At 38.9% G+C, this 24,962-nt stretch overlaps 3 protein-coding genes across 4 annotated transcripts; 1 reads left to right on the forward strand and 2 right to left on the reverse strand.

Annotated features, from left to right (window-relative positions):
- On the forward strand, positions 1-10,873 carry LOC127372270 (activin receptor type-1B). Its single transcript, XM_051415813.1, has 9 exons — positions 1-206; positions 3,536-3,781; positions 4,690-4,956; positions 5,034-5,264; positions 5,393-5,560; positions 7,076-7,232; positions 7,361-7,485; positions 7,604-7,734; positions 8,267-10,873. Exons 1-9 carry the CDS (start codon positions 140-142, stop codon positions 8,390-8,392), a joined length of 1,518 nt encoding a protein of 505 aa, XP_051271773.1. The 5' UTR covers positions 1-139; the 3' UTR covers positions 8,393-10,873.
- A 519-nt stretch (positions 10,874-11,392) lies between these two features.
- prkag1 (protein kinase, AMP-activated, gamma 1 non-catalytic subunit) lies at positions 11,393-18,013 on the reverse strand. 2 transcript variants are annotated; one of them, XM_051414036.1, is made up of 13 exons: positions 17,868-18,013; positions 16,866-16,917; positions 16,664-16,764; positions 16,494-16,575; positions 16,344-16,402; positions 16,146-16,191; positions 15,997-16,051; positions 15,217-15,343; positions 14,531-14,696; positions 14,387-14,424; positions 13,981-14,127; positions 13,384-13,483; positions 11,393-13,269 (listed from the first exon to the last, which is right to left on the reverse strand). In XM_051414036.1, the coding sequence occupies exons 1-13, from the start codon at positions 17,874-17,876 to the stop codon at positions 13,259-13,261; spliced, it is 993 nt and encodes a 330-aa protein (XP_051269996.1). In that variant the 5' UTR covers positions 17,877-18,013; the 3' UTR covers positions 11,393-13,258. The 2 variants fall into 2 exon arrangements, with proteins under 2 accessions (XP_051269996.1, XP_051269997.1); XM_051414037.1 differs by lacking the exon at positions 17,868-18,013 and adding an exon at positions 17,592-17,735.
- A 244-nt stretch (positions 18,014-18,257) lies between these two features.
- rhebl1 (Ras homolog, mTORC1 binding like 1) lies at positions 18,258-23,753 on the reverse strand. The gene is made up of 8 exons (XM_051414041.1): positions 23,326-23,753; positions 21,799-21,870; positions 21,626-21,693; positions 21,287-21,369; positions 20,861-20,917; positions 20,722-20,769; positions 20,092-20,173; positions 18,258-19,996 (listed from the first exon to the last, which is right to left on the reverse strand). The coding sequence occupies exons 1-8, from the start codon at positions 23,375-23,377 to the stop codon at positions 19,904-19,906; spliced, it is 555 nt and encodes a 184-aa protein (XP_051270001.1). The 5' UTR covers positions 23,378-23,753; the 3' UTR covers positions 18,258-19,903.
- Positions 23,754-24,962: the final 1,209 nt, after the last annotated feature.

Genomic DNA, 24,962 nt, shown 5'->3' on the forward strand with positions numbered 1-24,962 from the left:
GGACCATGTTAGTAAACTAACCCCTCTGTGTGCACTGACAGCCTGGTTAGCTGGCTGTCATCATCACGCCTCGCCACATCTAACGTTAGCTAGCTTAACTAAAAACGTGTCAATGCAATGAGCCGGGAATTTATTGATTATGGCTAACCTACGGATTTCGTTAGCCGTCGTGGTTGTGCAGGTGGTCCTGTACAGAGCCTGTGAGGGTGAGTGACTTACAGTCTGTGTTGTCCATAAGCCGCCGTCGTCCCCACCGAGGCGAACGAATGTGGAGCTAGCCGCTAGCTAACGTTAGCCTAGGTTAGCTCGCCTAGCCTTACTCGGTTGAGTTGAAATTAACACACGGGTATAAAAACAAGTTCAAGCTATCATTCGTATAGATTGGTGTTGTTTTAAAATACAACAGCGTCCGTGTTGCTGTCGCCGTCGAGCTAGTTAGGTTAGCCGGAAGCAGCAGGTAAAAGGTGTGTTGAGGTAGCTAGCAGTGGCTGTCAGCTCTGAGGGATTTCAGTGTGAACAGTGTTTGGACAGCTGTTTGTAATAATGGTTGTTTAAGGTACACAACTTTATGTGTATTTCTCCTACAACCCTTCTCTAAGACCTTGTTAGTGTTTCATTACCTCTTCGTTACCGTGAAGCTAGTTACAGACAATGGTGCCATGAGGACATTGTTGTGTGTCAGGATTTCAGGAGTGCTCAAATGTTGATGTAATTCACAATGGATGTACTCAAATTACTTGTAGGCAGACATTAGTAATGTAATATCTGCAGCACTCGCATAAAAGGGGGTGAAACTCCTCACACTGCTGCTGTGAAGAGAGATAATACACAGATGTTAATATCGTTTTACTCTGAGTTTACCTGCATGAATTAGAGCTTGGTGAGTCTTGAGTTGTTTCATGTTTTTACTTTAGTGTGTAAGAGATTAAAATGTATTCAACAGCAGGTTGCTGGTGTATTGGGCAGAGTGGGAGTGGGCGACTTGTATAACATCGTTGTTTACCATCCATTATTGTCTTCCTGGAAATTCAATTGAAAACTGTTCATTATTTTCATTATCATTTAAATTGGCGATTATCTCCTTCAGTAATTGATTCATCTTTTTTTCCCTATAAATGATCAGAAAATGGTGAAAAATGGTTATTGGAATAGTTTTGTCTGATCAAATATTCACTTTTCAATGAAGCAAATCCTCACATTTGAGAATCTTCTTAAAAGGGTTAGTCGATGATTAAAATAGTTTCTGATTCATTTGCTTTCCGTTGACTAATTGATTATTATTAGATTAGTCATCAATCATTAGAAACAGATGTTAAATGATCTAGAAACAGATCTATTAAATGAATAGTTGCCACATAGTAAATGATTAATATGTATTTTTTCTTGTATGTCCTCACATCCTATTATGGAAACTTCTCCTTTTTCTGTAAAACAGTGCTGGTAACACATTCCTTTGCATCCACACACAGTGAACGGTATTGTCCACAACCATGAATGTTAATTCTGTGTCTTCTTGATGTTTTCAAAAGTATGAAACATGAAGTTATTTGGTGTGTGTCATAAAATGTGGCATCTCAGTCCTGTTTTTGTTCTGGTTGGAAACAGAAACACTGGCAGAGCTGAAGCAGCTGAATAATACAAACTGTTGTGGACGTTTTTATGCCTCAGCGCGAGCGTCAGCCGCAGCCAGAGGCATTATGTTTTTGGGTTGTCTGTATGTCAGTCCGCCCGTCCGTCCCATTCTCGTGAATATATCAGGGACTCTTTGAGGGAATTTCTTCAAATTTGGCACAAATATCCGCTCAAGGATGAACTAATTAGATTTTGGTGTGACTGTGACCTTACAACACTTCATTTGATAATTACGACAAAAAATCACAGAAATGTCTGATAGAATAAAATGAAGTCATGACATTTTATATCCAAAAGGTCAGCTTCACTATGACATCATAACGTTATTATTATTATAGTCGTAAGTCAGGATCAGAAGGATAAATTGTGATAATATTGCAAATTTGGTCAGATACTGAATTGGTAACACTAATCTTGGGTGCTCACCTTAAAACTGTGGTGAATATGTAGACTTTCTGTGCTGCTGCTTGGTTAAACGTGTGTGAAGCATCCATGTTTTAGAATTTGCAGCTTTTTTTGCAGCGACATCCATATTTGAAGCGTTGTTTACTGTCACAGCTAAAACTTTATGTTCTATCAGAATCAGCTTTATTGGCCAAACCTGTAAACATATACAGGGAATTTGGCTCTTTTTTGTTTCTCTAAGTGAACTTACAGACTAATAGACGTACAGCAGTATTAATTTAAAGGTTCAAAGGTGTATGAGGAACAACTGCAAGGCAGTAATTTAGTTTAGTTTGTGATTTACAGTATTTTAATCACAAGTGTTTTTTGTTTTAGAGATTAAGATTCAGAAAACCTTTGCCTTTTTATCATGGTGGTATCTTGGCTGTATTTATGCATTTTATCTTCTCTGAGGAGGTGGTTTGTGGTTTTAAAACAATCAATGAGCCCAGTGTGGATTAGAGTGGTGACATTTATAGCTGTGGAAAGTATGAAATGTCTCATTTCATGTTTAGTCAGCATTTATCTTCCTTATTTCTCCTCTGGTTGTTTTGTTTCTCGTATTTGACCGACAGCATCTGCCAAGTAGGTGTTGGAATTTAGTGAGTCAGTACCACAAAATTTCCCCAGTTTGACGTAGATAACATTGAAGTTCAGCTGCATGATTGCTGGTTTTCTAACAAGCACATCCTGCACACAGGCTCCAGCAAGGTCATTTTCTACAGAGAATCCACTGGGGGCTTTTCCAAAATTACTGGAATGTCACATCACGTCTGTGTCTTAATAACATTACTTAATTTCACAGAGGAAGTCTCAGTCTGTTTTTAGTCAAATGACAGTCACAGCTGATCAGTTACTGTCTACTCCTATATGCCCTCACATAAACTCTCCACCCATCCTCCCAAAGCCCCTGCCACCCGAACACACCCCACCCAACCTCTAACACTTCCTCTACTTCCTGACCTCGCCAGAACCATCCTCTGTCTCTCTGTCCTTACTTCTCTAGTTCATATTGGAAAGACTGCATAATGTAACTGAGGTAGCTTCCTCACACAGGTCTCCCACAAAACAAATTAATTCTTTTGTTATCATCTCAAAAAGTGAGATGTCACATGCTAAAGAAATCCCAGTAGAAGTTAAAGTATTACTAGTTATTGACCTCGATGTTTTTGGACTTCATGTTTGTAAGTGTAAAGCTTATTCTGTGCGCTGTTACTGTTGGTTGTTGTTGCCCTCTACTGCACAGGATGTGTACTGTAAGTTCCTGTACAGCTGAGAAGAAAATAATATACTTTGCTCACACATGTGACTGACTGTTAGTGATTAATATCAATACATTCAAAGTCTGTGCAAATAATATATATCTGCAGTGCTCGCAGGCCAAAGTTCAGTATTTTAAGTTGTACAAATGATTATATTTCACACTGTGTTGTTTCTTCTGCCCACTCAATCTCTGCAGCTCTGTGGTGTAACTGCACCACTGCCCAGTGTGAGAAGACTGGCTCCCAGTGTGAGACCGATGGAGCCTGCATGGCCTCCACTTCCCTCATTAATGGCCAAGAGCAGCACATCCGTATTTGCATCACACGAGACAATCTTGAGCCCCCTGGACAACCGTTCTACTGCCGTAGTGCAGAGGGTTTCCTCAACATCCACTGCTGCTATACTGACTACTGCAACAGCATTGACCTCCAAGTACCCTCAGGTGAGACCTTGAAGTATCACACAGCATATACAGTATGAGCAGTTGCATTTACTGTTTGACCTTAAAGTTGTTTACCTGGAGTACCAACAACCACTCCTAACATACATCAAGAGAGCAAACCTTATGCATGCACCTTTCTAAACTTCAGTCCTGCAAATAAAAGAGTGGTCCAGTTATTACATGCATTCATATATTGTCTGTGACGTTATCTAAAGCATCTCAGCACCGGTGACGGATTTCCTACAAACATTTGTGTTTCCTATTGTGTTCTGTACAGTGTCCTGAAATATTCTGCACAGTGTACAGTGTCTATCCCCAAACTGAACAAAAACACTTTCGACCATATTTAAATTTTAAAGTTGCTCTACTCAAGAAGCTAGATATCCCCATCAAAACTTTGAACTGTGCAACATGGAATGAAAAATGGGCGTCAAAGTTTTATGCACTTTTGGTGGTCTTGGATTGATTATGGTCCCTGAATAATTTATACTACAACCAGCTATAGGGATTTTAAATACAAATTACTTCAAGGACCTATATAAAATAATTCATTTGTCTAAATCAAGGCATTAAGGAGAAACTCAACAGGAGCATTACAAAGACAAAGCATTGCTGAAAAGAATGAGATCAACATAGAGAATAAGCAGACTTTTACAGTTGTTGTAGCTGTAAATGTAATTTCAACACTTATTGTGTGTTGTACTGTAAAAGACTTTTAGTGTTGAGAATCCAGCATTTATTTTTTAAATAACTGGGAATAATAATCAATAGAAGTTAAGAGTCAAATTTTGACTAATTTCCCAAATGTTTTACTCTGTCATCCCTCAGCAGTTCATATCAGGAAATGGAGTCAGTCTGACGTGTGTACTGAGCGCCAGGTGTTTATTTCTCGACTGTTCTCTTCTCAGTTACGACTCAGTCTGGACTGGGGGGAGGCTACGGCCCAGGTGGGACATGGGGCCTGGTGGAACTAGTCGCTGTGATTGCAGGGCCGCTGTTCCTGCTGTGTCTGCTGCTGGTGGTGGGCGTGTTCCTGTATCAGTACCACCAAAGGGCCTACAGTCACAGGCAAAGGCTAGAGGTGGAGGACCCCTCCTGTGACCACCTCTACCTGGCCAAAGACAGGACTCTGCAGGACCTCATATATGATCTGTCCACGTCTGGTTCAGGCTCCGGTCAGTGTGATAGCATAGTTGCAGCTTACATTGGTTTTTGGCTTTGGCTGATGTCTGTTCTTATCTTCTCTGAGCAGGTCTGCCTCTGTTTGTCCAGCGGACTGTGGCCAGAACCATCGTCCTCCAAGAGATCATTGGTAAAGGGCGTTTTGGGGAGGTGTGGCGAGGACGTTGGAGGGGCGGTGACGTGGCGGTGAAGATATTCTCATCCAGAGAGGAGCGCTCCTGGTTCCGTGAGGCTGAAATCTATCAGACCATCATGCTCCGCCATGAAAACATCCTGGGCTTTATAGCTGCTGACAACAAAGGTGCAAATCTGTAACATCACAATAATAATTCACAGCGAGTTTACAGGTCATCGTACTGTGTTTTGTTTGTTCTGTAATTATACATTTTTCATTTCTTTGGTATCTCTTTGTTTCTGTTTCTTTCCCAGACAATGGCACATGGACCCAGCTGTGGTTGGTGTCAGACTACCATGAGCATGGCTCTCTGTTCGACTACCTGAACCGCTACTCTGTCACTACTGAAGGAATGATCAAGCTGGCTCTGTCAGCTGCCAGCGGCCTTGCACATCTGCACATGGAGATACTTGGAACACAAGGTAGCGTTTTGTATGAATGTGCATTTATATTTAATCATACTTCTTTTTTCCTGGCTCCAGCCTTTTAATGAATATGATGTTACAAATTGTGACTCTCTCACCTGGAGGGTCTTTCCATTGTTCAGCAGAAATGACTCCTCAGATACGGGCCCAGGCGAGTCAAGTCTACTCCCCACATTACCCTCTTGTTTGTTTGTGCAGTAGCTACCAGCACTTCAATACTTTTTTATCATTTATCTATATATATTCTCTGAAGTTTCATCTTACATACAGTCTACAGTTTTGTGTTTACCATCTGAAAATAGCTTTTTCAATTGAGAAATGTTTCTCTCAACAACACCACTTATACTGCCAGTTGTGTACATTTCCTGCCTCACCCACACACTGACTCAAGGCCTCTCCTGTTGACAGCTGTTTTTTTGCCATCTATTTCAAGACTCTGATGCAATTGAATTGAGTCATAAAACAAAGTAAATACCTACTGTTGTATGTACAATTTAATGTTACCCACAAAAACTTAATTATGTAGAAAAATAAATGTATTCTTTAAGACATTATTTTATAAATGAGTTTCTGGACATTTGAAAATTGCAAGATGGCAACTTATACAATGAAAAAAGATAAATAGATGGTAAACCTAAGGTACCTAAAGTAAAGGACAGTGTACATCCAGTGTTGTGAAATTGCACTTAATTTGTAACTATAATTAATTGAATGGTTTCTAACTATATACTTTATATCCTTTGCAATGGCCAAGGAACATATTTTTTGCTCTCATGTCTAAGCCCATAGAGTTGTGCGGAGTTGTTGCCATTTTTATAAAAAAAAAATTACATTTTATTTCTCAGATTCATCGTCTTTCTCGCTACCTCCGCTTTCTTTCTTCATTCACTCTCCGGCTCGTTCAACCACTGCTGCTCTAGCCCTCTCTCTCTCTCTCTCTCTCTCTCTCTCTCTCTCTCTCTCTCTGTCGGCCACCGCTGCGTGACGTCAGGTTGAATTTCTCTAGAAGGTGATTCTGTTTCAACTTTTCGCTACAGGGCTGCTGGAATATGTTCGCCATCCCCTGCTTTCCCCATCGCCACAACCTAAATGCACTACCAACATTCGAAAGTATAAGAGGACTTTTTTGCCACAATGCCTGATTTGGTGTGAACACAGCCTAAGTCACTGTTCTCATCATGTGTAACTGGTGTTACAGTCATGTATAGTATGGCGGTCGACATTTAGACTGCTTAAAATTGAAATTGGTAATAACCACCTAATGAAAACTTATATCCATTATCTACTGGATATTTTTGAAAGCAGTTCAGTGCTGAATCCTCTGCTTATGCATGCATGGAAAATGAAAGTGCAGTTGAGGACATTCTGTTGCTGTGTTTTCTATTTTTATCCCAAAGAAGGAAAATTGCATAACGCTTCTAGTTTTTAATAAAAGAGAGTTGAGCATCAAAAACACATTTAGAGATAAGAAACTTTCACAAGTGTCTGTCATGTGCATTTCTGTTTTGGTAGGAAAGCCAGGCATCGCCCACAGAGACCTGAAGTCCAAGAACATCCTCGTGAAGAAGAACTGCACATGTGCCATCGCTGACCTGGGCTTGGCCGTCCGTCATGACTCTGCCACAGACACCATCGACATCGCGCCCAATCAAAGAGTGGGCACCAAGAGGTCTGTGTCAACATACACACCGGCAGTCGCTGACCGTCCGTTCCCACAGATATCTTTGACACCTTTCCCAGAATATCCTTTAAATCTGCAAAATCATTACAGACTGGGATTGTTTTTACTTCTCACAGGTACATGGCTCCAGAGGTTCTGGATGAGACGATCAACATGAGACACTTTGACTCATTCAAATGTGCTGATATCTATGCTTTGGGGCTGGTCTACTGGGAGATTGCACGCCGCTGTAATAGTGGAGGTCAGACTCTTTTGTTTTCACTCTGGATACTCAACCCGAGTTGTTTGTGTTTCTTTATCGATGTTAGCAACTGAGATCACAGCACTGATCTGAACTCAACATTGTCCTGTGTTATCAGGTATCCATGAAGAGTACCAGCTGCCCTATTATGACCTGGTACCTTCTGACCCCTCCATAGAGGAGATGAGAAAGCTGGTGTGTGACCAAAAGCTACGACCCAACATCCCAAATTGGTGGCAGAGCTACGAGGTATAAAAACGTATTAATACTAAACATTTGTTACCATTTAAGATCTGCACTTACACCTGAAAGGTAATTTCAGTTTATTAGGTCTTATTTTTGATGTTTTGAAACGAAAAGGGCACAGCTGTATAAATGCTGTACGTGGCTATAATACCCTTGTACACCCATTTACACTGACTAATGACTTGTATTTGTAATAGCACCAGAAAGAACAAAGGGAGGGTGGGGGGGAAGGCAGGAATGTTGTGAAATCACTAAAAAGAAGTCCAAGAGGTTATCAGGTCAGAGCCCCCCCAATGTTATCATGACTGCTGGGAATGATGGCCAAAGCTGCAAAAATAAGATCAACGATGCAATAAACTGGGTTATCCTTTAAAGCTCTTTTTTTGTGTGAAACTTCTATATTTTTATGTATATTTTTCAAGCCAAATTAGATGACTGTCAAATTACAATAACATATATATCTATCCATCTATTGATATGTAAAGGCAACACAATGTTCTTACTCCTTATCTGCTTTATCCCCCTGCTGTTCCAGGCCTTGCGTGTTATGGGCAAAATCATGAGGGAGTGTTGGTATGCTAACGGAGCTGCCCGCTTGACGGCCCTGCGCATTAAAAAGACCCTGTCCCAGCTCAGCATTCAAGAGGACATTAAAGTCTGAGCCTCGTCAGCAGAGCACTGAGAGAGCACTGAGCAGGACCCGACTCCAGACCGTAGGACACTGAGAAGAAAGGGGCCGGGCCGTCTACAAAGAACGCACAAAGTCAGAGAATACGATGGAGAGTCGCACTTTGTAAAATATCACTCCATAGACACTCCTGCCAGTTTTGAAGCCACTTGATTTCTGACAAACCCTACCTCGCTTACCCAGCCAAACTACTAAGAACACCTTTCCTGTCTTGTCCTCAGCTACTGCTGCCCTACCTGAACCTTTTTGTTCCTCTCTACACACTACACTAACAAGGATCCTTGGATTTCCTGTGTTACTTGTATGCAATCGATATTAGGATATGTAATTAACCAGTTAACATTTTAAAAATCAGTTGCTGATATTTCCACAAAGTCTCTTTGATCACAGTTGGTAATAGTTGTCTTCGAAGGGGGGGGCAGGCTGGGAGTGTTTTTAACTTATTTTTACTTATTCTGTTCTTTAATTGACTTGATCTTGTTGTTAATATATGGGTGTTTGTGAGGTTATTTCTCTGTGCCACCTACAGCGCACGGACACACCACAAACTGCTTATAAATCCTTCAAAGAGAATAATCCATCTGGTTCTGCTACAACTGTGTGGTTTAGTTGTGTGCTGATTCCCATGTAAGCATGTAAAAAGCAGTTTGTGTAAACGCAGCCCATTTACTTTCAACAAGGTTGTTTAGAGACTTCAAAGTCACTGGAGCATTAGGGCAACTTGCCAAACATGATTTGGCCTTTGGACAACTTTCCTGGAGCCCTTCCCATAAGCTGTTGTGAACCTCAGGTTTTCCTTATGCTTACCAATCGAAACATTTTTGTCTGTTTAGAACAATCTGAAGCAAAATACACACAGGAATTATTCAGCAAAAATGCATTTCACTAGGATGGAGGGTAAAACAGCTGCCAGTGACTTTATGTGTTTGTCTAAGCTGACACACTCACTGGCTTCAGATTGGGACACTTAACAAAAACACATATAGCAGTATGCTACATGTAGTACATTTAAATGGTAGTATCCCAATCAACAGACCATAACCTGCCATGAGAGTGAACGTTGCTCCAGTCCCTCAGATAAGCTGGTACTCTGCAGCAACCACTACTATTTACACTGTACCTTAAATATGGGACAACATTTTTTTTTATTTTTAATTCCTTTTAAAATTCCAGGAATCTGAATATTTAGTTTTTATGTTTTTATATTTCAAAGCATGTCCAATGTTCTTTTCCCCTCAGGGCGCATTCTCCCTGGCCAAGTATAACTACTGCACATAAACTAGCTTTTTAAGGTGATACTTGTGTATATATGGCATTTTAATTAGATTTTGTGTTGATACATAGGTCATGTTTTAGATTGAATCTTTTATACTGGCTTTTTGGTTGGTGGAAAGAAAATCTAAGACTTCTGTCTTGCTGTTTGTAAACAGAATTATCCACTTTCTGACCTCTAAAGTAACATAACTATATGTAACAGACACTGTTTATGTTGAATTTCTCCAATAGCCCTCTATTACTGCAGAGCAGTATTTGATTTTTAATTAATGTTTCCCCTCACGGCTCCTTTTGTTCACCATACAATACCTCCTCAATGTGGAAATTGTATATGGATTGTTTCCTTCAAGCTATCATTGTCAGAAATCACTGTCTACTTTGTTTTATGTTTTCAGGAAATAGGTGCACTTTTGTCTTTAGCGTAATGCAGATTCAACAGGTACTGTTTGTGTGTAGTCCCATGTTATTTATATTTGTATGCCGTGAGTCCCTACGAAAGCCTGAAAGGCCACATGTGCACTACTACTGACCTCACAGCATTCAAACCAAATTGTTCTCAGAATCCACTCTGGTCGCGGCCACTAGTGTTTATTTAAGATCACATTACTAAAAAGGAGATTGTTGTTACGGATCATCTCAATCAGATGCCGTACACTCCGTCTGACTGGAAACTGTAAAGAGAATCTGACTTTTATTTGGGTGAAGAACTGTTGAAATCAAATACTACTGAAATGTCTCAGTGCTGTCTCACGAATGCGTTTGACCAATACTTTTTATTTTAAAATCACTGGCTCACTGCACTGTACTGTCTTACAGGATGTTTGTAAGAACGAATAGACTGCACTTGATGCTGTTTTTAGGCTGAAACAACTGTGGAGCTCTTCTGTGTGTTAGGTGTTGGGAGTGTCAACCATATTTATACACTAAAGGGGTATGTTTGTCAAATTGTATCTGCCTTACAATGTACAAAATGCATAGCGTACTTAAGGGTTTTAATACCTTGCACCAAGTATATGGAAGAATGGGGTCAAATAAATTAGGTATTATTCTACAGGTTGTGACTAGTCCCAGGTCTCTGTCCAGTCAAGGCAACGATACAACTGCATCCATGTAAAAACCCCTTCAGGACTTCAATCATGTACCTTCTAATATAGAGTAATAAATGCAATTGTTTTCCTATGTGGTGTCTTTTGTTTTACTTTCTTTCATCTTTGCTAACCCAAGAAAAAAAAGAAGTGTTGAATCAGCTTTAAAACTATTTTATATAATCAATGGATCAATTGTGGTGGTGAACTCACAGATTTACTCTGCAGTTCCCCGCAGCTCTACAGAGCGTTTTAGCCTCTTTTCAGGTCAAAGAGTAAAAAGCACTAAAACCTCACTTTGCTGTACCTACATTAAAAGCACCCAAAGTTAAAAACTAGCTGGTGTACATTTAGCACCTAAAGAGCTATTTCCCTCAGGAGGTTGAGAAGTAAATATTTGACATTCATCAGGTGAACACAAACAAGTCCCCATCAATGCTGATGTTGCTCCATATCTGCTGGATGGATGAAAAAATCAGTGACCATCATCAATGCAGGCCTAACTTAGTTAAAGTTCTGTTGCAGTGTAAATCCCTCACTATCATCACTGCTGCATCTTTAGATAAAGGTAATGTGATATACAAGATGCATTTAAGAATAATGCCATTCAAAACAAATTCAAAGAACCTTTATTGCTCATCCTTTAAACTGTAATCTCAATGCAGATTAGTACAAAAACTGTGCATTTATACATAGAGTTGTACACATTCAATTTCAAACATACCAAAACAGGATGCGTGGCATGTTTCCTGGCCTATCTGATAAAAATGGAAAGGAAATGCTGGTATTTAGTAAGTCCCCTGATGACAATGACCAGAGAACAGGGGAGTAAATCTAGAAACTAGACTCGATGTTCTGACATCAACATAACACACCAAAAATATATATAAATCAGAACGTGAACAATACCACATAAATCTGAATTGTTAATTCGACCATTCATTTAGTTTCAAGTGATGGACCACTTTTTTAATTATTTTTTTTTAATTTGCAGCATTAAAGCAATAAGCAAAATCCCTTTAGCCTTAATAATGCCAAAACCTGAAGTGTGGCAAAACAGAACAGGCAGAAAAAAGGTGTCTCTAATGTAAAATGTACAATCCATTAAACCTTTTGTTAAACATGACAACACAGACAAAATGGCAAAACATAAAACTCATAAATATCCAGAGTGTGTGCATTCAAACAGAATACAACAATAGTTAACGGTCATCTATAACAGCGGATTCATTGATGCTGTTCTAGACTCCACCAACGAGGCTGTCTTGGGAGCCTAAAGTGCTCTTCCAGGTTTGCTACTTTGCTGTCTGGCTACACAACAAGATTAAAACCTGAGCCCTTGAATTCTTCACACACAGTTAACTGTGGTAACTTCACCTAATTGACATAAATCCATTTTTTTTTTCAGTTCATTGAAATTGGCTTAAAATTAATCCCGAGTTATTTTTGGAGCAACAGGTCCTGAAGCTGAAACCTCTAATTTTCCTAAAAGCCCTGACTGATTAGATTTAGTTAGACCGTGACCACGGTTCATTTATATCTGTGAAATCATTTTAAAAATACAACTGACCAGTACAGGCTACTGACTAGCTCCACGGTCTGAATGATAAATTAATCTGAATCATTTTACAATCTTCACACAAAGCTAGCATGTAGCAAGGTTTTGGACTGTATGTATGGCACATACATACAGATAAATACTTCAGTAACCATATATCCATCAATATTTATTGCAAATGATGGGGACGAGTGTAGTTGTTTATGGTAAAAAAATATTAATAAAAAATATGTCAACCCTCCACCTGCATTTAAGTAATCTGAACTGAATGGATAATTTAAGCCGGATAACATCATACTACTTATATGTACAAAGAACAGGGCTCAGTCAAATGCCATAACGTGCCAAAACAACAACACACCCCGAATGTTGATCTGACAAAGTTACAGTGTGTAGAATAACCCCTACATTTGCTTTATACGCCTCTATTCCACATCGATTTTCAGCCTGATTATAGAAATAAAATGCTGCCAACAAAAGGCCATACAAGTGAATCAGTTTTCCTTTAGCTGGTAACTGATTATTTGATTTATATTAGTAGGAGAATACATTTATAATCAGTCATAATTAATGGTCCTCCTCTACATATATCAGCACTAGCAGTCACAGAACTATGGGATGATGCGTGGTCCTCCTGAGAGGCTACAGCTCCTCTCTTGTGCTTTTACATCTCTAGTGTGGCTTGGAATTTGGCTCAATTTACAGGAGCTTCTGCGTGTCCTGTGCTATTACAATTTTATAATGCTGGGTTGTTAAAATTTCATATCTTTGCAGAGAGGGAGAAGTCATGTTTGAGTGTAGGAAACAGGAGATAGATGGTTCAATATACTGTCTTAATTCCCCTCTCACATGCCTGTTCTCTTTCTCCCTTTGCTCTGACCTCTTAAAACTGTTCAGCCTTCCCTTGTTTGAGTTACTTCCTCACGCTGTTCCTGTGGACAGAAAGATCAAATCATCACTTAGAAAAATATGTGAGTGATTACATTGAAATACTTCCAGTATATGTAAGCTCCAATAATATTAAACAGTTATACGACTGTATTTACCCTCTTCTCCATCAGTAAGCACTAGCGCCTGGAGGATATCTGAAAGGGAGACGATTCCCTTCACCACTTCCTGCTCGTCCACCACCACCAGCCTGTGCACCTAAAGAGACACACAGGAGCAATACCAATACTTTTACAAAATAGTTTTCTCCCTAATTATCTGTCTATTTTTCTTTCCAATATAGACATCTGTTATCTTATCTGCTATTAGATGTACACGTGACTTTATTTGTAATGGTTAAAGTTGTTGAGTCACCTTTTTTAAGGAAACAATAGTTCACGTTAGTTCCTCCTACACACTTCACAACCCGTTCTCATTCCCAGGTCGTCAAATACAGACAACGGCGGTGTTCAGTTAGCTTCAATCTGAAACTTCACTGCTAGATGCCACTAAATCCTACACACTGGTCCTTTAAGTTTGTATTAAATGCAAAATTGGAGAAAAACTGGTGGTGTTTGAAAATGTAAAGTGTGGAGGAACATTTCAGACATTGTTTATCAGAGGTTGAACAGCAATACCCCAAATCAACACCAGCCACAAGAGACAAGAGACAGGAAACAGCTTCTTGGTGACACATAACGGCATCCAACCCTCACCTCGGCCTCCACCAGTCTGTTGATGATGGCCTCCAGGGTCTCATGTCTGTTGCAGGTCAACACTCCTTCAAAGTACTGAGAGCGGTGCTGCAATGCTTTGGTCACTGTCACATCCAGGTTGTTGTACGTCTTCTCTGCTGCCAGGTTCTGAACAAACGCAGGTCTTCAGGTTAAAAATGTTTGTTCATTTTAAATTGCAGTTTCATGGAAAAACAGCAATGCGGTTCATGTACCAAGATTAAAGTAAATGAACATCTTTAGTACAGTTGGGTAAAGTGCATAAATCCTCTATCACACTATATGTAATTTAACATCCCAATATACAAAAAATAATTGTTAGTTGCATCCCTTTTCCTATTTGCTTATAAGCAAGTAGACAAGTAGACACTGACAGATAACAACTTACTATAACATCAAATTTGGAGTATATATCCACCACTCGACCTGCAAAAGAGAGGCAGCATATCAGCACACAAACAAACTAAATTCAAGAGGTTTCTGGTCATTAATAGAAAATCAACAAGGGTGTCATATCAACCAGCCCACATACCTTTGTCATCCACAACGGGGAGCGCTGACACCCGCTGATCGACAAAAATGCCCAGCGCCGTGTACAGCGGTGTGTCTGCGCGGACCACTGCTATGTTCTGGAATGTGCCGATGTTCAGTTCCTCTATGGTTTGTTTCAAGAACGAAGGTTTTGGCATCTCTGATATCTGAAAACAATAACAAGAGATTGTGAAGACTTGATCGAAACTGTCGAGGAATGGTTGTCTTTTTAAAGAACTTTATCAGAAATACTTTATTGATCCCCAGGGGGACATTCGTTTGTTACAGTTGTTCTACTCACACATGTTAAAGAATAGAAATAATACTTATATTACAATATCGAACACAATATGTGTTACATATGTAAAAATAAAAATATAATAAGAGAGATATAATAAGATAATACAAGCCTATATACAAAGTAAATGTAAACATATTCCACAGTATGTGCTGACAGAGATTAAACAGTCATGAGTTTAAGATTGTGGTGTTGAATAAGTTATAATTACAAGGAATTATTGAGTAATTACAAGAATAACATAATAATCATGTGTATTGCACACTGACCCGGGTAAAAAATATAAATAAAATATACTGTTTCCTTAGCTGGAGCTGGTCTTTACTCCGGCAGATCATTTAAAGTATTTAATGTAGTAGTAGGGAGGAGAGAAGCTAAAAGGGACTTACAAAAAGCTTCAGGAACTTGAGAATCCTCTTGTGTGTGAGAATATAGAGTGTGTTTCCTGTCAGGGGGTCGATTACAGGCAGTCTGTGGATCTTATTCTTCAGCAGAGATGATACTGCATCGTACAAACTGTGGCACACAGAAGTTAAAAGAGGACCGAGTCAATCAAGTTATTTTCCATTAAGCATGTTGTGAGATAAGACAGCCAAATAAAAAAATAAAAGGACACATTGCTAAGAGATACTAATGTTAGTTTGTTAAGTAAGGGGTTTGTTAACATCCTTTTTAAGGTGTCTTGACAAAAGAATAATTTAATAACTTCAAGAGGAAGCTGTGTAACATTCATACAATAAATATTGAAATAATAAAACTTAACATAATTTCCAAACAACTTTATTTGGAAAACAAAAGGTTTGGAACTGAAATATTAAAAACTTCATCACGTTATTAATAAGTTTCTATCAAAAAATAAAGAAATCAAAATTATACAAAAGCAAATTCAGGTAGTGGTTTGATGTCTGTCTCTATTTCCAGGGAATGTGGACAAAAGAATAAGGTGTGGAGGATACATATAAACATACAGTATGGGTACTTCCTCAACAACATCTGCTGCTGCTTTAAAGAGTTACTGCCACAAGCTAAATCATCAGATGCCCCTAGTTGTTTGCCCCAGCAAGCAGCACCCGTGTATTCAGGAAAGTGAAATTTGATACCAACAACAAACTGTAGATGTCAGGAAGTACTCCTGCAAACCAAACATTAATTTAACAAAAACAACTCACCTTGCATTGGGAGATATGCTAACCAAGGGCTTGAAAGAGTCTTGAAGGTACAGCTCTGTAATAAACAAGAACAGACAATATAGTTTAAGACTTTCAGGATTACCAGAGCAAATGATAGGAAATACATTACATTTATTAAACCTTCTCACCTCTCCATGTTTCAATTTTGTGTTCTTCCAACTCATATATCTGAACCTGAGAGATTACAAGGAGAGAAATCAATGCATGAAGCTCTTAATAAGAGGAAAAGACCACATTCAGCAACACAAAAGTCCTGCAGTTCAATTTTGTGACCCGATATGTTTCATCTAATCTTACAGTTTAAGTGCTATTTCATTTCATCTTACCAGTGGAGATTTGTAGTAGCGATGAAGGATGTTAATAAAGTCTGTGATGGTTAGCATACCTGTGGAGACACATGAGGAGAATAAAGTCAGTCCTTTATCTAATTCGGTCTTACACCGAGTGAACGTGCGCCAGGTGAAAATGACCCTTACCAACAAAGCACTGCTTCTTACTGTCCCACAGAGGCGCCGCTCTTACCCCGTTAGACACAAGAGCAAAAAATGCCTTCTTGACCTGTAAAATGAATCACACCAAAAGGGTTCAGTCTACCGTAGCTAATGACAGACACATTTCTATTTTAGATTTAAAGCTTCTGTTGTACCTGTAGTGACGTATCAAACACAACCAATTTGGAGCTGGTAGGTACGAGGTCATAACACCGGTGAGACTTCATAAACCTGGTGTACACATTGTGCTCAGGGTCTGAAGGAATGAGAGGGAGACAGAGACACTTTTGAGGACACTTGGGTTGCTATTTATAAACGACATTGTTTCTCAGTTTGGTCTCATGAGAAGCCCTTTACCCTCTGGGACTGGGTCCTTTTTACCCTCAAGATCATCAATAGTTACTGGAATCTGAAAGGAAACAATTAAAGGTCATTAAAGTGGAGTTTGTTTATGCGACTTCCCAAACGAATGTGAAAGCTCTGGAGTTGTTTGTTTGTTAGTATAAACAAAAGTCTGCATAACAACATGGCTAAATGATCTCTGATTGGCCTGTCAAGTGAGGATAACGCTTTATGGGTTACAGTGTGTAGAATTAGCGGTTAGGTAACATTGACATGTTTATGTATAATGTTCACTGTTACATTCAGCGTTAGACTAACATTACTGTAGGACTGTGTTAGCCACACATGCGAGCTAAAGGTGTATTCATCAAGGTCTTACTGACAGCTACACTGCATTATTATCCAGTACAGACTTATATGACAAATAAAACAGGCTTTATCTCGTTGATCAACTATAGAGTTTCCACGTTTACTGCAGGCGGCTGATAAAGTTGAACATCAAAGAGCTTTAGCTTCATGAACACGACTGTGTACTGGAGTCAACAGCAATAATAGACTCCTCGTTTGACACTACTGCTGTAATTTAACAGAGCCTGGTGAGAAAACTGACACAGTTTCGAAACAAAACCATAATAAAAGTAACGTTAACGCTAGCGAAGCGTTAGCATCAAGCTAATCCAGCGTCATTGTGTTGACGTTAACGATCCAGTCGAGGTGACTTTCCATTTCAGCTCCGGTTACCTTGGTGAGCCATTATGTGCCATACTCTCTTGTTCCAGTAATGACTGTACTCTGACACTGGGGTGAAACCGTGATTACAGAAAAAAAAGAAAGAAATGGTGTGCCTTAACCGAAGTTAGTAACAAGTGAGCTCGCCCACTCTCCAGCTCCGGCGAGTATTAGCTAGTTAGCTGCTACCGTTAGCATTGCTTCGGAGAGTCACGTTAATTAACCGGTGTGTGGAGGGTTTATCAGAAAGATAACAATCAACACAAGTCAAAGTTAGCTCGTACTTACACAGTCCATATTCCGTTAGCCGTGTCGCCTTCCTGTGGCCGGGTTACAATCGGCAGGCTCTTGCTAAACACACTGGTCTTCCGCTACAAGTTGCAATGAGTAACTTGAATGGCTGTACAGTCGTTACCGTAATACCTGTAGTGTCACCGTAGTGTTACCGTAATACCTGTAGTGTCACCGCGCCGCTGTCTAAGGTAGCAGGTCGCGGATTAATCCCCCATAGTACGTTGCTGTGTATGAGGTTGCAGGTGAAGTTACAGTAGTCAATGACAACTAATCAGTTATTGTAGTACATAGAGCCACTTCACTGTAAGCTGTGCAGTAATATACTATAGAGACAACATTACTTTTAACTACCTAAACAATGCTGCCAAAATCAATGAGACGTGAAATGAGTAACAGATTTATTTATATACAAAACTGTTTACAGCAAGATTTCTGAATTAACATAGACCCACAAAGGGAATACTGGTGTTCAGGTGCACAACACCACCTGCACCATGGTATCAAGTCAACAGTAGGAAAAACAAAAAACCCTTTAAGAGCACCTTGAGTCGTGAGGGGAAGCAGATTTGGAGGGGGGGTGTTTGAACAACTGTAAGGCACAAGACACAGCATCACCAGCTTCTCTTCAACCATCATCAATAATCCATCAATCAACCACTTACTCAGCAAAAGCACTTGATAAAAAGTTACAATAACCCACTACAGGTAGAACATGAGGATTATGGTGAAAATCCACAAAGTGTCATGTCTTTAAGGCTACAGGATCTAAGAAACACAAGTCATTAAGGATCTCAAGTATCTAGCAGTGATCATGCAAGTCCACAATATAAATTAAAAGGGACTGCACGCCACCCTGGCTTGGTCAAATCAAAACCATGAGATCAAAAATTACTAATCTAACTCTGTGGCCTTTGGCCATTTAAATAGTCTTACGCAGTGTTAAAATGCAATTAAAAAATTGCAACTCAACAGTGTTTATAATTATAACGCACTTATAACCATATACTATACTTAAGATATTGAAGGGAGAGCAAACCTGCACCAATCAAACCAATTTCTAGGATTCTATTTATATTGTATAAAAAGGCCATTACTGGTAAATACAAAAGATCTATTCATATCTATACTAAATTTCTCGGAGGGTCGTCAACAAGATAACATGTTTATTACAGTCCATAAGGAGAAATTAAACTGTAGAAACAATGGAAGATGACTAATCTGCTTAAGCAGAAAAGCTTAGAATGCAAGTTGTTAGATATACATATAGATTCCTCCATCGTGAAGACACAGTTCACATGTTCACTGGCGAAAGGTACCTGAAGATGAGTTGATAAAAATGACAGTGACAAGAACTGTGAAACAATAGTGAAACTTCTTATGTGAAATCTCACTCCAGAGTGTTCAAGGAAATCCCCCATTTGTGAGAAATACTGATATTTAACACCACATTTAAAGCAATGTGTACTGTGACTATCCATCACTGTCGAAAAAAGACCTGCTGAAATAATACCAGTCCTCAAAAGGTCATTAACAAACTCCTTACGGTGCATTTACTACTATCAACTACTCAAAGAGTTATGAGACATAAGCCAATTGTGTCTCAAACATCCGATTTACAAGTAGTTATTGCTATAATATGTTCATGAAAAATGTTGATGCAATTCATTGAGACCAGTATGTTTGGCAATATAATTTAGATTTCTGAGCATTTAGTTGAACTTCAAAGTCAAGATTTGGCCCAGTCATAGATTACATTTCAGTATTTAAAGAAAGTGTTCGCTGATGGTGCTTCTTTGTCTAAAACAAAGATTATTCTTGCTCTAAGAAACATCTCCCTGTGATAACACTTGGTGGAATAGTTTATCAACTGTTGTAGCAGTTGCCGTGCTATGTAAATCAATCTGGTATCACAATGGAGCAGAAAAGTTCCACTGCAGTGTCTTGGTGTCGGTGAGGTCGCGATTGGCAAGCTGGTGAAGTTGTGCCTCCTGTCTTCAGCAAACGAGCTTACTGATGTCCTGGATACACTTTTACATAACAGCACACTTCTTCTCCTCTTGGGGTGCATTTCCATCAGCTTTCTCCATCTCCAAAATGATCCGCTTGAAAACCTCCACGGCAGTCTGCAAGAAAATGGTCATCAGAGTGTGAATCCGTGTCAGAAATAATATGCATACTGCGCTGATGAGTCGGTATTCCAAGAGATCGCCATCATTACCTCATTCTCCTTGGCTGAGGACTCCATGAATGCAGCACCCCAGGAATCAGCAAGCTGCTTTCCCTCCTCTGGCTTGATAACCCTGGGGAAAATGAAATTGAAACTTCACTTAAAAGAAAACAGAAAACTTTGTTTGTATTACACACAGACACTGACTTAGAGCACTGCTTTGAAGGATTATTTGAGTCGGTGGCAACAGAAAGGTTGAGAGAGAGAATAATGTGGTACTTTTTTTAAGGAAAAGATGAAAAGAACAAAACCAACAATGTGTTCTTGTCTCATAATACTTTCTGACTTTCCTCATCCTATTTTGACTGTAGTTTTTAGCAAATGTTACAATCCGACATGAGTACTGCAGCACGACAGTGTACATGAGATCAAAATAAACACTGTAATGCTTATGATTTGTTTTTGGACAACAGGTCTAGATCACAGAGGAATAATATATCAGGCTTTGGCTATACAGAAATGTACTTGTTCATAGGATTCATCATTGGTTTTGCTCTTTTTATGACACTTGTTGTTTACTAAGTGTTAATGCATATTTTAAGCCCAAAATCTGACAGCATATGTAGCATAAACTATATTCAACAGATTTCTATTCTGACGACATTCAAAAACCTTGATTACCTTTCCATGTGGAGATCTTTTTTGTTCCCTACAAGAACAGTTGGGACCCTAAAAAGAAAATAATATCCTGGTTGAAAAAAACAATCACTTGGAAAAACAAATAAGACAATTTTAAATTTTAAACATCCATCTAACTTACTGAATCTTCCCAACCATGTCTAGCAGCTTGTCGTGTAGAACCTGCACAACTTCAAAACTGAACAGAGAGAGACATCAAAGTACCTTTAGATCTGAAACTATTCAGTATGTAACTCTATTCTGTATGTTACTTACTACTAACTTACTATTATTATATAACCTAATATAGCCCTTCTCTGATGCAGCATTAAAGAATTGAATATTATAAACCTATTTAAATAACAATTCATATGGCATTAGATCACACTTTGTGTACATAACAGTGAATTCAACCTTTGTAAATCTTTTTGATCTAAGAATAACGTATTATGAAGGGTAAAATATGTACGTGAAGACATAATCCTAGCATCAATTGTTACGACACATATAGTATGTTGTCTACCTAATAGTCATTCATACAGATATGAAAATACAAACATCCACTCACCTTTTTGAGGAAGTCACTGAATAGACAAGGACATACCCGTGGATGTCCATTGAGTGGGATTGGTAAAAAATTGAGTACTCATCCTACAGACAGAAGAGAGGTATTGTAAGTATGACTGTAAATAAACACAATGCATTATTAAATGGAGGCAGACATACAAGACTACAGCTTCTAGACAAACTGGCACCTTTAGTTAATTAACTTGACAATTTGACATCTATGTATATGTTTATAATCCCTGCAAAGCCTAAGGTTGAATGTTAGGATTTAACAGAAATATTGATTTAAAACCAAGAGTTTAGTGCTTGTGTCAGATATCGTGGCACATGAACAACTTACTTGTCCAGCTGTATCAACAAGTTGAAGATTGAAGTCTTGACCATTCACGCTGACCAATTTGTTAAAGGCTGGGAAGAGGGATGAACTAGTTTTACAAAACATTTCTTCACATTAAATCCATTGTGACTGTCTTTGCTGCAATATCTTATAAACAACATAATAATGACACGTACTGTTTTCGATGGTGGGGTCGTAAGAATCAACAAACTGTCCTTCCACAAACTGTATTGTAAGAGATGACTTTCCTGTGCGGGGCAAAGAAGCATAACATGGTTGTTTTACTATCATGTTTATACAAAGTTGAAACTCTCTCTTTCTTTAAAACAAGCAAATACTACACAATGTGTTACTGTAGTGACTAAAATAAAAATGTAAGTTTTTTTAAATGTAATTTAAAAATGTGTTTTTTGGGGGGGTTTTTTAGAAAAACTGCACCAACACCACCAAATTAATAAAATTGGAGCAGAGTTAACTTTGGGGGGTCTACATTTGTATTTATCACGGCCCCTGTAAGATCCAACAGCATAGCTCTCTGTTTACAGTGCTTTCTGACGGTTGGAGGTTTAAACACAAAAATCAATACAGTGTTTTTGAGAATCAATACAATATCACAAAACAAAATATCGCGATTCGATATTTTTTTACACCCATAGTGCAAACATGTGAACGGTTGATAGGAAGAGTAGGTTTTGGTTGTTCTTTTGTTGTTTGGCTGGGAACAACAAATATAAGAATGTATAGAAACTGCTGTTTGCATTATTTGTATGTATGTTAGTATGATGTTAGTAATGGAAATGTTATCAGAATATTAAACTTTCTTGTCGTAATTGAACATTGAAGTGGTCAAAGTATGAAATGACCATACAAGAAGTGGCCCCAAAACAATTGTGAGTTCGAGACCGCTGCACTAATTTATTTGACCTGATCAGTAATGTTACCTATATTATCATAGTAAATGTTTTCATCACATTAAAATCACATACTCAATTGTGATAGATATGACTAAAGATAGTGTCTCTGGGTCACAAAGTGTGTTACCTGTGACTTTGGTGGATTCAGGTAGACCCGTACACTACAGTGATCAACAACAATGTGTGATGCTCTGTGTATATAGGAGGTCATTTTCTTTCTATACAGTCATATCAAAATGTGTGGCCTTATCTAAATGCTTGGTAATGGCTGCTATCAGAATAAGTTATGTGATAAAGTTTGATAAAAACTTGCAGTGGCAGTACAGCTGGAAGTTGTTGTTTTTTTAAATACAGCTCAAAGTCCTAAACGGGTCCCAGGATTTCACTGTTAGTACAACAACGGCCACATAAAGATATTTTAGAATATAAGCAACTGGATGGAGGTGAAATATTGCAGCCTGACTTCCTTAAATTATGAACATTACATTGTTATGTTTAATGTGCTAGGCTAAAAGTTTCGATGCCACCGGCTGAGCTAACTTTTATTTCCACAGAACATAAAACTACCAACAGATGGTTACAGCTTCACTGGGATCTTACTGTAGTTTAGTAATCAACTGCCCAGCCAACACATGTACCACACCGACAGACAAACAAAGGTAATGTAGCGTTACTTGTGTCAGTCGGATACACTCAGGAGGAAAACAAAGCCAGGACGTTAGCATGTTAGCATGTTAGCCTGCTAGCTGACTAACATTAGCTGTGCACGAGCTCGCGTGCCTTACTCACCTACAGACCTGTAACCTATAACAGCAATCTTTCGATGTTTTGGTTGAGGCATTGTGGTGAAAACGGTGATCGATAGGGTTTGATAATGTAGTACGCCACCTAGTTTTACTACCTAAACAAACTTTTATCGCCACATTCGTCTCACGTCACGTGACAACAACAAACTTTTCGGAGCTGCCGCTCGAGCTCTCTGCTGGGCCTCGAGCTGGAAGTTCAGAGTTTAAGTAAAGTTACAACAAGTACAACTTGTACTTGTCTCGAAAATCGGTCTCTGTGTGTATCTGATATAGTAATCGATATCGATCGATAGTTTGAAATGGTGAAATTGTCGTTCCAGCGGAAATTACAAACGAAAAAAAAAAAAAACCGCTTGTTCAACGCGATTACGATTTGCAAGTCAAAGTGACGGAAACTGTCATTGTGTAAGCACACCGTCGTAAAACCAGCGAGTACGTCAGAGCTGACACGGCCGTGCGCTCTGGTCAGTGTGTGTACAGTAGAGGTCACTCTTTGTTTCTGACTCACTCTCTTTTTTTTTACTCTTTTCCAGACTCACCTTCAGGACACAATGCTCGGCCCTTCATTTAAATAAGAGTGGGTTTCCATTGTTTCCTTATGTAACAGTGCGACTTATGATTGTTAAAATGTAAACACACCAGACCCAAATTGATCCACGAATACTCATCCGAGAAGATGCTGTTGGGATTAGTTTTTAGAAAATTAAATAGTTAAATGTCTACTATGTGTAGATACATACCATCTATCTGCCCTGACCTAAGTCATCACATTATCTTATCCTCTCATCATGTGTAGTGAAAACCACAAGTAAAATAAAACCTCTAATTTATAGGCTCCATATCATTTTACTGGGCATGGACATCTTTAAATCTCTGCTTGTCAGTGGGCATTGAGCACTTCAGGTAAATAAAGACTTAACTTTACATCTTTTTTGATAATAAAAGTGATAAAATAGAAAGAGGAGCGTGTTTGTTCATGCACAACATTTATTTCCTTCATTAATATGTTAGGTCTAGGCACAAATATGCCTAAACTGACTACCTTTAGTGTTAAAATCTGTGAATATCCTGATACTGGATGTGTATCTCACCTTTTAGTTAGTTTAGTTAGGTACCATGATAAAATACATTCTCTTTGGGGCGGCAGTAGCTCAGTGTGTAGGGACTTGGACTTGGTTTAAATCCCACAAACCACAATATGGTCAATATAAATCCCACAGACCACAATATGGAGTGTGGACTGGTACCTGGAGAGTTGCCAGTTTTACCTCCTGTGCACTGCCGAGGTGCCCTTGAACAAGGCAACCTAACCCCAAGAAACTGCTCATGGGCGCCGCTAACGTGGTGAGCCCATCACTCCACCATCTCTCTCCCTGTTTGCATGTCCACAAGTGCATGAAGTGTGCATTTCAGCCTGTGTGTGTAAGAATAAAAGAGTGAAAAAAAGAATTTCCCCCAATAGGGGATCAATAAAGTATATACCTTCTTCTATCTTCTTCTTCTTTTGTCAAATCATGAGAAAAAATAAAAAATAAAAATGGATCTGTGAATGAAAACTCTCTGGACAATGATATGGCCTCATAAGAAACATCCAAGGTAAACACCAGAGTCCTTTCTCCC

The sequence above is a fragment of the Dicentrarchus labrax genome, unplaced genomic scaffold, assembly GCF_905237075.1.
Source record: "Dicentrarchus labrax unplaced genomic scaffold, dlabrax2021, whole genome shotgun sequence".
Taxonomy (NCBI): Eukaryota; Metazoa; Chordata; class Actinopteri; family Moronidae; genus Dicentrarchus; species Dicentrarchus labrax.